Raw genomic sequence first — 12738 nt, 5'->3', positions numbered from 1 at the left:
ATCCACAATCCCCCAAATCCTTGGCCTTATCAGTTTTCTGTAGTTCAGTTCCGGTTCCGTCACTGTAGTACACATCTTGTACATTACTTTACACTTGACCACATTAAACTGGTAACCATTTTTCTTTGCCCATATTGCTGGCCGACTGTAGTTTTCCTGCAGGATTTCTGTATCACCTTCATTTACCATCACCCTTGTCAGTTTAGCATCATCAGCAAGCAACTGAATATTTCCTGTTAAATCATTTCCTATATCATTGATGTACAAATTAAACAACAAAGGACAAAGTATTGAGCTCTGTCATTAACCACTGAACCTGCCTTCTACTTGACTTAACTCTCAATAAACTACTTTTTGATATAGTCTATTAGCATTCTCTAATCTAAATCACCAGATTCATGTCCATCCTCATTTGCTCCAATTTATGCAATAGAGTTTTATGTGGAATCTTGTCAAATGCTATTGAGAAATCTAGTAATATCACTGAGTAGCGATTTCCCTTATCCAACTCTAATATCACTTCATTATAAAAAGTAAGCAAATTACTAAGGCAAGACCTATCCTTCACAAAACCACATTGTCCCTTAAAGAGTATCATATTCCTCCCCACCCAATCGTAAATTCTGTCTTTCATTAATTTCTCTGATTTCTTAACCACCACTCCTGAGTTGCTGGATTCACTACTTTTGTCTTGGAACCTCCTTTATGTAGTGGGACTATTTTGTGCTCTTTTCACTCCATTTGTTCTTTCCCTGTACTGAGGCTTAAATTAAACAGTATGGTCAGATGAGCTGACCATACTGTTTAATTTGGGCATGCTGATCACCTTTTTCTTTATAATCCTCCAAAACTTTTTCTTGTCTGCAACTCCTGCTTAATAGAGATATTCATCCATCTAACTCCTACCTGATTTATCCTTCTACTTTAGGTACACATTCAGATACTGCTTTTTTTCAAACACCCCTTGACCCCCTTTCTAAATTCTTATGCCATGACACTGCTGAAAGCTGACCTCTCAGCTTATCATAATCAGCTGTAATTTCACATATCCCTCTTTGTAACAGAAAATTCTGCATGTCAGGCAATCTCCCAGGTTAAGACTACATGATCAGTTTTGCCAAGTGGAGGCAGCATAGCTAAATTGGTTACTGTTAAGTTTTCTGATGCTGTGATCAGATCCAGCATTCTTAAACCTCCTGTCCCTTTCCTCACATGCTGTTTTAGGTAATTCTATCTCAGCAGGTGTATAAATTCCATTTCCTTCTCTCCCTGTGATCATTTCTCCTCACCATGTTCCACACCAGACTTCACCATGTAGTCCTGTTGTGTGCTTTTCTAGAGGCTTCAACTCTCTGAAGATCAGTCGCTCCACACACGCCATCCATTCATCTCATTGACTGTCTACCCCTTCCTCTTTTTCCAGGAACTTTACCTTCTATTACTGTTCTGAAAAGTCCTTCTTCCATCCTTTCAATGTGCCCAAAATATTATAATAACTTTCTTCTGTCAATATCCTTAAGGAGCCTTAAAGTTCTACTGATCTTTTCTAATACCCATTCATTTGTATGCCTTTCGGTATATAATATCCTCAACAGCCTTCTGTAACCACATCTCAAAAACAGCTATTCTTTTCTTATCTGACTTCTTTAGGTTCCAAGTCTCACATTCATAAGTCGCTGTCGGAAAATCATCATCAGCATTTCATCTTTCAACTCGATAATGTCATTCTTCTTACTCATTCACACTTCTGGCATTCCTTCATAGTAACAAACACATTCTCCGGTTTTGTTATTTTTCCATTTCTCTCGCTCTGCAAAGTCTCTGACTGCTGTTTTAACCATTCCTAATCTTCTTCTGATATCTTCTGAACAGCAATTCTTCACATTAATAATGGATCCCAAGTACTCAAACTTGCTGCCTTCCTCAATTCTTTCTCCATTAATGTACACTTGTTTCTCAGGAACTTCCCTGTTTGTATTTCCTTTGAGAACCATAATCTTTGTCTCGCTAGGATTGAATACCACACTAGTCACCTGCTAAATCCTTTTTACCAGCCAAAATAAAAATCTTTCACCTTTACTCTCTCCATCTTTATATCATCACTAACATCACTAACATAAATAATTTTGGCACCAGGAAAATGATTTTGTCATACTCTCCTTGAGCGCTCTTCTTATCAATGACCCACCATACATAATCTGATCCTTATTCTCATGCTTTCACTCTTTCATACTCAGCATTCTCTCCCCATTCATCCCCCCCCCCTTCTTTTGCTTCTGTGTCATACCATCCGTCAATCGTTTCTCCAACCACTCAATCTCCTGTTTTGTTCCTCAAACTCCAAGTAAGTGTGCTATCATTTCCATTACCATCTGGTCATTCTCTTCATTTTCCACCACTTCATTCATACTCATACTACTTGTAACACCAACCTCAACAATTGTATTATCATGCATTTCATCTTTCAACTCACCAATGTCATTCTTCTTACTCTATCCACACTTCTGGAATTCCTTCACAGCGACAAACATGTTCTCCGGTTTTGTTATTTTTCCATAAATCTCTCGCTCTGCAAAGTGCATACATTTTGCATGTGCAACAGTGAACAAAATTACGTATGTTAAAATTGTTCACCATTGTTTTGTGCATCAGTGTCATGACTCACAATACAGCATATAATGAAATAAAAATAAAACCTTTGAAAATTAAAAAATTAAGCATACTACTTACAGTTAATAAAACACTCATAAATATAATAATACAAATCTCTAAATACTTTCAGAAAGAACTTATCTTTCAGCTGCAAAAGGTAAGTTTTTTTTGAAAGATAAGTATGCTTATAAGAATATCCAGACTGGGCCAGTTGCCATCAAATAATATAGAAGCAGTTTCGAGTATGACAATTAAATTCTACAAACAATTTAGGTAAAGTATGTGTTATTTAAATATTTATAGAACTCTATAGCATTGTACTTTTTTTATATATATAAATTTTTCTCTCTGTTTTAAATACTGTGTTTATACTGTATTATTAATTTTACTCTTAAGGTTATTCACTGGAATTCCCCCAAAAAGTTAAAGGTAAAAAATAAGCACGTGGAATTTTTTCGCAATCTTTATCTTACATTTTTGGAATATGATGGCAACTTGCTTCGGAGAGAATTGATTGGTTGTAATAACAGTAAAGTTATGCACATCCAAGAAGCAGTGAGTATTATAGTGAAACTCTCAAGTTTAATATTTTTTAGGAATACCTATACAGTCATTTTATATTGATAAATTTTAATTGGTCTGATAGGAACAAATACATCACTATTTTGTTTCGATCTGACATACCTTAAATGTATATTAATACACACTGGTGTCCAAAACGTTATCTGTATATGAAAAAATTTTCAAGAGTACAGCCAAATGTAGACATAAATTTGTTGCTAGCATATTAATAAATTATATCACACAAACAATGTATTATAAATTTCATACAAATTAAATTGCAATATCTTTTTTGGCAAAAGTTACAAATTTCCTAAGAAAGTAGTTAAGGAATTAATATATAGTGTTTACAAAAACTATGTAGAGACATTTCAGTATGGAATATGTCCACCCCAAATTGCAATGCAACTCATTCCTAGCACCAAGTGATTCAGAAGATCTTGAGGCAAACTGGTCCACTCCTCCTTCAGAGCAAGGATAAGGCGTTGTTTGTTTTCTGGAGGGGGGGAATTTGAGCAACAGCGCATCTCAGATGTGTTCTGGGGAGTGTGCTGGCCACTCGATTCGATTCATATCCTATGTCTCCAGAAGTATCTTCACTGTTTGTATACCACGTGGTGTGCCATTGTCATCCATAAAAATGAATTCTTTGCCTAGAGCACTATGGAACAACTGAACATGATGTTGAACTTCATTGCAATATTGTTCACCAGTCATAGTCCCTTTTTCCAGCACTTGCAGTTCGGTGTGTCCATTGAGCATAATGCTTCCTTACACCATGACTCCAGCACTGCTGCATCTATCTCTCTCAAAAACTTTCTTGTGATGGTAAGCAGTACCATTTTCACTCCAGATAAAGCATCATCTAGAATCAGAGGAAAGACTAAAACAACCCTCATCTGTAAAGAGTACGTTGGCCCATTATTGTCTTGTCCAATTATTATGGATATTACACCACTTGAAAATGTGCTCTACAATGAGCTGCAGATAAAGGTACAAAGACTACAGGCCTTGGGGCATATAGGCCTACTTGTTAATGCCTTGTCTTGCCCCAATTTGTCGAAATATCCATGTACCTGAGCTTGAATGGAGCTGACCTGCAAGATTACGTTTTGCTGTTATATCCAAAAATCTGTCTTCATGCTCTATGGTAGAGTGATGTCGATCTTTTAGAAAATGTCTGGAACACATTGCATTGGTTTGAAACGCTTCCCAGAGCCTGGATACAATGTTATGTGAGTTGATGGAAGTTTTTTCACTTGGTTATACTATAAATTAAAGATACTGAGAAATTATATACCTGGTTTAATCCGTTATCCAAGTGTAAGCAAACAAAGTTTGCACCTGAAGTATTTTCAGGACTTGGGCAACTCGTGGTAAAGGTGGTATGACTTCACATCACTTGCCTTAGTATCCCATAATGCAAAGCACATTTCCTTGCAGACATGTATAATGCTATGTATTATGGGAAGGGTCACTACCCAGACCGGTTTTGACCTTTATTGAGGTCTCTTCAGTGGGAGCCAGATCCAGAGGTAATCCTTTATCCAAGTGTAAGCAAACAAAGTTTGTGCCTGAAGTATTTTCAGGACTAGAGCAACTATCACCTTTGGATTTGGCTCCCACTGAGGAGACCTCAATAAAGGTTAAAACCAGTCTGGGTAGTGACCCTTCCCATAATGCATAGCGGTATACATGTCTGCAAGGAGATGTGCTTTGCATTATAGGATACTAAGGCAAGTGATGTGAAGTCATACTACCTTTACCACGAGTTGCCCCAGTCCTGAAAATACTTCTGGCACAAACTTTATTTGCTTACACTCAGATAAAGGATTAAACCAAGTATATAATTTCTTGGTATCTTTAATTTATACTGCTATGTGAGATTTCAAGCTTTCTGGCATTATCAGTAATTCTGCAACTTTCTTCAAGCTTTCCAATAATTCTTCCCTGTGTAAAATCTAGATGATATCTTTGAGATATTACAAGACATCTAAATTTGCAACTTTATTCCTTCACAAAAAGAGCTTCCTTAAAACACCATTCGCTAAGTGCAGCCTTTGCCTTTTATCCTTTTGAATGTTTACCACATGACCCCTTTGCATTACATTATAAAATTTGAATTTGTACCCACTTTCTACACTAAATCGTTAGTTATACAATTGCCACAAGCTGATTTGTCTGAATTTGTGGTTGTAATCTTCAGAAATAGTGTTCATTTCTGGTTTTGGACACAAGTGTATCGTGATATGCATTTAAGATATGGCAGTTAACATAAATGAAATTTTCTTAATTGCTCTGTGAATACATTCTTCTGTTATTTTGCACACAATGAGTTTTACATTAAGACTTAATTTTCAAGAGAAGAGTTATAGATAGCAAATATTACAATTGTTTGCAAGTCTTAAATATTTTGCCAAAATTAATTAGAATAATTTTATTGCTATTGATTATAAAATGAACTAGAACCACTTTCATTTATTCCAAAAATAAATATAAACTCAGTTTGTGACAGTATATATTTGTGATTGTAGTACAGCAGATCCTTACTCACTTTAGGATCCCCACTTTTATGGCGGTAAAAATTTTCCATTATGAATATATGAAATGCCAGACCACAGAAGCAAGAAGATTGGAATGAACATCCCTCTTCTAGAGCCATGGTTCCCAACCTTTTTCTATTTGTGTACCCTTTTAAACCCATTTCTATAAATCGTACCCCTTGTTTTTAAAATAGTGGTGATTCAAACTTAACATTTATTGTTCCATAACTAACGTTTTGCATTTTGTTTACTTTACTCATTTTTCCACCATTACTAATTATTTTCGTGTTCCCCTGAATGGCCCAGCACATACCTCCAGTTGGGAACCAATGTTCTAGCGGTTGCTAGGCTATTAGGCTGCTTAGTTATAAATTCACTTCAGTTCTTTTTACACATATGCTGTTTATACCATGTTTCTTTTCTTCAGTTATCATTATTGTTGCTGGCATTGTTTATCTGAATGTAATTGTGCTATTTTTATTACTGAATTGTAATTGTCATTTTAACTGTACTAATTTTCTTTGAAACATTTGAACCAAGTGCCAGATTATCCCTGTCAATTTATAGCTTGAACACAAATTTATCAAACCAACTTTATTTTCTTTCTCTGTTCATTGGAACAGTCTTCTTTTTCAACAGTCTCTAACAATTATAGCTTATAACTGTTCAACTTTATTGTTGATAAGGTTTTTTCTTTCCTGTCATTTTGTGGTATTAAAGATTGTACAAACTTTGATTGAAGAATTACCATGAGAAATAAGAGTCCTGCAGATCTTTTCATATCTTATTTTTATGATCAAAATCATAGCAACCAGTCATTCTTTTATGGTGATATCATTTATTATAACAACTGAACATGTTAATTAGCCATTTTTGGCAATATCTATTATGGGTACAGTTTTATTTTGCCATTAAAATAATATATTTTATCAAATCAGATTGATCTATTTTCTGAATATTAGATTTTGTTAAATTCTATCAAAAACACAAAAACTAGGTGTCATTAATACTCTAAAAAACAGGGCTTTGAAGATCTGCTCCAATGAACAAGTTCTGAAAGATGAATTTAAAGTTATCAGCAATACTTTTCTTCTAAAAAATGGTTACAGCTGAAACACTATTAAAATTCTCTACAAGACCTCAATAAAAAAACAAAGACTACAATAAAACTATAACCATTCCTTACATTAAAGGGACATCAGATGAAATAAACAGAATACTAGAAATACAACCTCAAAGCCACCTTTAAACCTCCTGCAAAATTAAAAAGCTTACTCAGCTCATCCAAAGATCCACTGCCTCTGCTGGCCCACCCTGGAGTATACTGTATTTACTGCACCTGTAATCTACCATATATAGGGGAAACAGGACGCACAATTTCTATCAGACAAAAGGAACATAAACAACACATTAAATATAATAAATATGGTGAAGCCTGTGTAGTTCAGTGGATGTGGCGTTTGCACTACAGCGTTTGACCGCACCACGGCGCTTGACCACATGAAGGAAGACTTTGTTTCGAATCTAGTCATTGACTAGAGGAAATTTTTCTAAGCCTTTTTTCGACCGGTTCCCGAGTTAGTCGATCGTTAGTTTTTTCTCCCGGAAACTCGGGTTTTTTCGTCCCATAAACTCAAGAAAATCGACTGTAGAACCCACATTATTTCAGACATTAAATATATTGTGTTAGGTTAGGGACCACGAGATGGTGGCACTTGTTGAGCCGTCTCTCTTCACTGCATGCCACTTAATTAGTGATAGCCTTGGGCCAGCTATCTCTGATTGGCTGCCAGTGGAGATTGAACTGCTCACTCAGTCTCCAGAAAGTTAGATAGGGCTAATCGGCCTTGCCTACTCCCTACACGGGAATATAAAGGGCGTCAGCTGATTTTTTTTATTTTTTTTATTATGGTGAAGCTGGCCTTTCTGATCATGCCCTGAACACTTTACATAGAATTGACTGGAAAGGCACCAGTTGTTTACATCACACCAAAAGATGGTATGAATGCAAATTTAGGAAAGCCTGTGAGATTCTTACCAACCGCCCCAATCTGAACAATAATGATGGTCTAAAAATCCCAAGCATATGGAAGGCACATATTCTACCCACGGAACCTTTCTCCCTAAGAGTTAACAATAAACAGGACTGTAGATAATCCAGAATCCTAAATCTAATATAACAATTGTCATCTTAAAAATAGGACATCATTGTTACTGTAAGAAAACTATCTATATGAAAGAATGTTTCTCTAATGTTATCTTAAATAGAATTTAGCTTTGATGTAGTTTCTAAATAATTAATTAATTTTTAATTTTATCTGTATTTTTTCTTTTTTCTTTTTTTTTTTTCACTAGAGGTCATGCCAGTAGAATAACTGGTGATCAGATCATTGTTTCTTTAGCTTACTGTGTGAAATATAACTCACTTGTCCTTGTATATACTCCAGATGATGACCCTAATATGAAGGTCGAAACATCCAGAAATTAAAATAGTTATTTATAACATGGTTGTAAAGTCCATAATTTCTAAAATGAATGCTGATCACCATGCAGCACTAAAAGAAAGAATACAGAGTACACTGCAGATAGATTTTCCACATCAACTGGTAAAAGGAGCTCATCTTCTCTACTGTACTCATGAAGGCTCATGAATATGTGCCTTCCATATCAAGTAAGTAACATGGTACTGCCATGTTACTTACTTGATTCCATTCATTTGAAAGAGAAAACTCACAACCTTTATATTGAAAAAAACTGAATTTTTGAGATCTTCCAATATCACATATGTGGATTTCCCGCATATGTTTAGGTTGCTGGGTTTCTTGTAGAATATAGAAGGATTCATTTTCTGTTAGAAATAGTTAAATGTTTACTCCTCACGTGCATACTGTCCTAAGACTGGAAGCAGCTGTCCGTATATATAGTGAACAACATACTCTCCCCAATCTCTACAATACTGTAGATGCAAGAAAAACAAGTAGTTTTATTGTATCACTTAATAAGGTACAGAGAGAGAGAGAGAGATTTGCAGTTTGTGTAATATATTTGTCAAGAAATAGTGCAATTAGAGACAACGGATGATAATAACAGCACTACCTAATGAAACACGTCCCCTTCCACAGAAACTATGCTGCATAGACTCAAGCAGAACCATTTGTTATACTACCAAACACAGTACCTACCTAAAAACAATTGTCCTAAATTTCTGTCAGAATTTAGGACAATTCTGTTAACGTGTTAAGAATGAAAATTGCTGCAAAGTGCCATGTACATCTCGACAAATAAGCATTAGGCTTAGCACACTTTGGTAATTGTCCTATCCTAATACTTATTTGTGCATTATTTAAATGCATTGAATTGGAAATTGTCCCAAGTTAAATTTTTGATTTTAATTATTTCTGTTTTCCACCAGAATTATCAGGATGTCTGTGGCAAATGAGCATGATTCAAAGAACGCTATTGAATAATTGTACTTCTGTAAAAATTAGTTGAATGCATCAAAAGTTGAGCATATTATGCTTTATTTTGTTTTTAACCTTGTGTACTGTAAACATAATTTTCATAACACGAATCACAAGATATGAATTGTGCGGCATGTATCTAATTGCAAGTGTCTCAGTCACGGCTGAGCTAACATGAGAATGCACTATTAGAGTTCAAAAGAAAACAATAGTTTGCTTTTATAATTCAAATGCAAGGTTATGCATTAACTTATACATTAATGCAAAAAAATAAATAAATAAAAAATTCTGAACAGATGGGAAGTAATTGCAATTGTTGTAAAGTTTAAAAAAAAAAAAATCTAATTTAAATCTACTGGAGTAAAGAATCTTGGTTTGATTCCAAAGAACTCTGTGTCTGGTGTCAATGGTATGGTAAGCAAGGCTGGTCTTTGTTTGCTGGACAACGATTATGCATAAGTTATGTACTTCAGAATATTCAGAATATCAGTTGGTGCTGGTAGGATGGCCTCAAACACAAGCGATTGTTATGTTTATACACGAATGTAAGGAGTATTTGAAACAATAGAGCTGAGTTTGTGACACTGATTGAGACGGTATGCCCAAACGTAATTGGAATAAGTGAAACTTAGTTGTCTAAGGAGGATATGATGTCAGGAATAGAATTAGAAGGTTATATAATTTTCCGGAAGGATAGAGATGCAAAAAGAGGAGGGGGAGTGCTTTTAATGATTGCAGAGGCATTGTGTCCGCAAAGTGTGGAAGTTGGTCGTGCATGCACAGATTTTGAATCTGTGTGGTGCGAAGTTGAAATGAACAGGTTAGTATATCTGATAGGATGCTGTTATAGGCCAGGAATGCAGAGAATACTGATTGTGAAATGTTTAGGCAAATTAGTTGGGCATATAAAAAGAAGGTGATCCTGATGGGAGGCTTGAATTACAGGAATATAGACTGGAAGGAGGAGATAGTGTATGGGAACAAGGAGAGCGAGTTTGTGGAATTTCTGAGAGATAAGTATCTTAAGCAGCTAGAGGCTTTAATGTTTTGGAATTGGCTATAACTTCAGAAGATGTAGTTGTTAATGAGGTGTTGACACTGCTGCCAGTTGGTGAGAGTGATCATGAGGTACTTGTTTGGAACGTGATGAAACAAGAAAAGGTCACCACCAAAAAAGGATACATGTGGAAGTATAAAACAGGTGATTATAGGAAGCTCTGTAGTCAGTTAGCATTGGTGTGTTGGGTAGATGAGCTGAGCAGAAAAGATGACAATGCATGGAAACTCATAAGGCAGTATCTGCCTTATGAGTTTCCATACAAAAGCAATGTATGACTGCATACCAAGGGGTTAAGCGAGCAAACAGAGTGGGAATGAAATGGATGTACAGCGAAATCAAGCAAGCTGTCCTGGAAAAGAAAATGTTATGGAGGGGGTACAAGATACATGAAGAGTATACGGTGCAGGCTAGAAAGGCAAAGAGCATGGTAAAGAAAGAAAAGGTGCAGTATGAGAGGAGATTGGCTGGTCAGGCCAAGGTTAACTCAAGGGAATTATTCTGCTACATAGCAAGCAAGAGGAAGAATAATTATGGCAGACTAACATTGGTGGATACTCATGGCAGCAGACTAACAGCTGCAAAAGATATAGTGAAATTATTGAACGAATCAGCATATATCATACTGGTGGAAATGATCCGGTACAATATATAGAAGAATTGGAAGTGAAAGAAACATAGGTGTATCAGGTGTTGGTTGGGTTAGATGTGAATAAAGCTATGGGAATGAATGACATATCACCAGGTATGCTTAAGGAATGTGCACCACAGTTAGTTATGCCCTTGACCTGGTTATTTAATGAAAGTCTTGCAGTGGGTAGGGTTCCTAAGGAGTGGAAAGAAGACAAAATAGTACCACTCCACAAGCATGGTTCTAAGACAGAAGTCTCCAACTATAGGCCAGTCTTTATAATTGCAGTTATGATCAAGGTGTTGGAGAAATTGGTAACGAATAGAATACAGAATTGGGTTGATGGACATGGCATTTCTGTTTCAGTAATTTACTTGCATTTTATGATAAGGTGTGTGTTAGATAAGGGAGAATCATATACAGTGATATTCTTAGACTTTGTAAAAACATTTGATAGATTATCACATGATAAGTTATGGAGGTAGCAGGGTTTTTCTCCCAGAAACTCGGGTTTTTCATCTCGCATACATACAAATCGGCCCTTCAGAACACACGCAATTTACAGACAGAAATTACTAGTTGTGGTGGTGTTGGAAGTGGGCGGCAGATGGCGTTGATGGAGATGATTCGTAGTAGAGGTTAGGTGCAGAGACAGTTGTAGATGTCCTCCCACAATGAGTCTTTGGACTCCTTGGAGGTATCGGGAATAATAATAATAATAATAATAATAATAATAATAAGTTGGTATACAAGCTGCAGAGGAAGGGAATAGACAGTATATGGCAGGTGTAGTAGGGAAATCACAACCAACATATGGCTTGGATAGGACTGTCTATAGACCTAAAAATGAACTGTTGTGTTTGTTTAAAAATGCCAGACGTATCAGAAATAAAGGATATGAAATGGTTTCAGTGATTGAGTTTATTCGCCCCCAAATCATTGGAATAAGTGAAACATAGTTGAATGAAGATGATATCGTAACGGGAATAGAAATGGAAGGGTACAGTATTTTTCATGAGGATATGAAGGGCAGGAAGGGAGGGAGTGTTGCTGATGATAGTAGGGGAATTAAGTCCACATAAGGTAGACATGAAAGAGGGAAATAGTGGTAATGGTTATGAGGCAGTGTGGTGTTAGGTGGAGGTTGAGAGGAAGACATATTTAGTTGGATGTTGCTATAGGCCTGGGAATGTGGAAGGTGGTGATGAAGAAATGTATAAACAACTTGGATTAGTGAACAAAGGAAGGGTAATTATTATGGGTGATTTTAATTATGGCGGTATAGATTGGAATGAAGAGATAGCATTTGGGAATAAGGAAAGTGAATTTCTCGAGTTCTTGAGAGATAACTATCTCAGGCAGCATGTAAAAAAGGCATGTGAGGATCAAGAGTTCTAGATCTCATCATTTCTTCAGAGGATGTAATTATTTGAGGGGTTTCACATTTTCCTCCAGTTGGTGAACGTGATCATGAAGTAATCAACTGTGTTGTGGCTAGTCTTATGCAGGCTTTTGCAAGGAAAGGATATATGTGGAATTATAAGGCTGGTGATTATGACAAGCTTTGGAGACAACTTGGAGCTATAACATGGAACAAGAAGTTGAGCAGTAAGGATATAAATGCTGCATGGGAACTTACAATGAAATACATAACAGCATCAATGTACGAATGTATCCCAAAGGCCAAAACGCTTTTGGGATACGTTTGTGATGTTCCACTGCAAAAGAAAGTCCTTTGAAGGAAGTACAATATGAATAATGGTAATCAGTCACGTGAAGAATATAAAGAACAAGCCAGGAGAGTTACTCACTTAGTAAGGAAAACAAAAGTAG

The 12738-nt window shown here is 36.0% G+C and overlaps 1 protein-coding gene across 1 annotated transcript in view; it reads left to right on the top strand.

The window, feature by feature from the left end:
- Positions 1 to 12738, top strand: part of LOC150104894 (xylosyl- and glucuronyltransferase LARGE1-like) — a 413744-nt gene that overhangs the window by 287592 nt on the left and 113414 nt on the right. The window contains exon 12 of the mRNA XM_090396042.1: positions 3049 to 3207. Coding sequence (XP_090252168.1) covers positions 3049 to 3207 — 159 coding nt within the window. The remainder of the gene's footprint in view (positions 1 to 3048; positions 3208 to 12738) is intronic.

This window comes from Typopeltis vanoorti, chromosome 7 (genome assembly GCF_054136105.1).
Source record: "Typopeltis vanoorti isolate ZY-2024b chromosome 7, IOZ_Tvanoo_1.0, whole genome shotgun sequence".
Lineage (NCBI taxonomy): Eukaryota > Metazoa > Arthropoda > Arachnida > Uropygi > Thelyphonidae > Typopeltis > Typopeltis vanoorti.
Note: the sequence above shows the minus strand (reverse complement) of the source record. Positions and strands in the feature narration are given on the sequence as shown.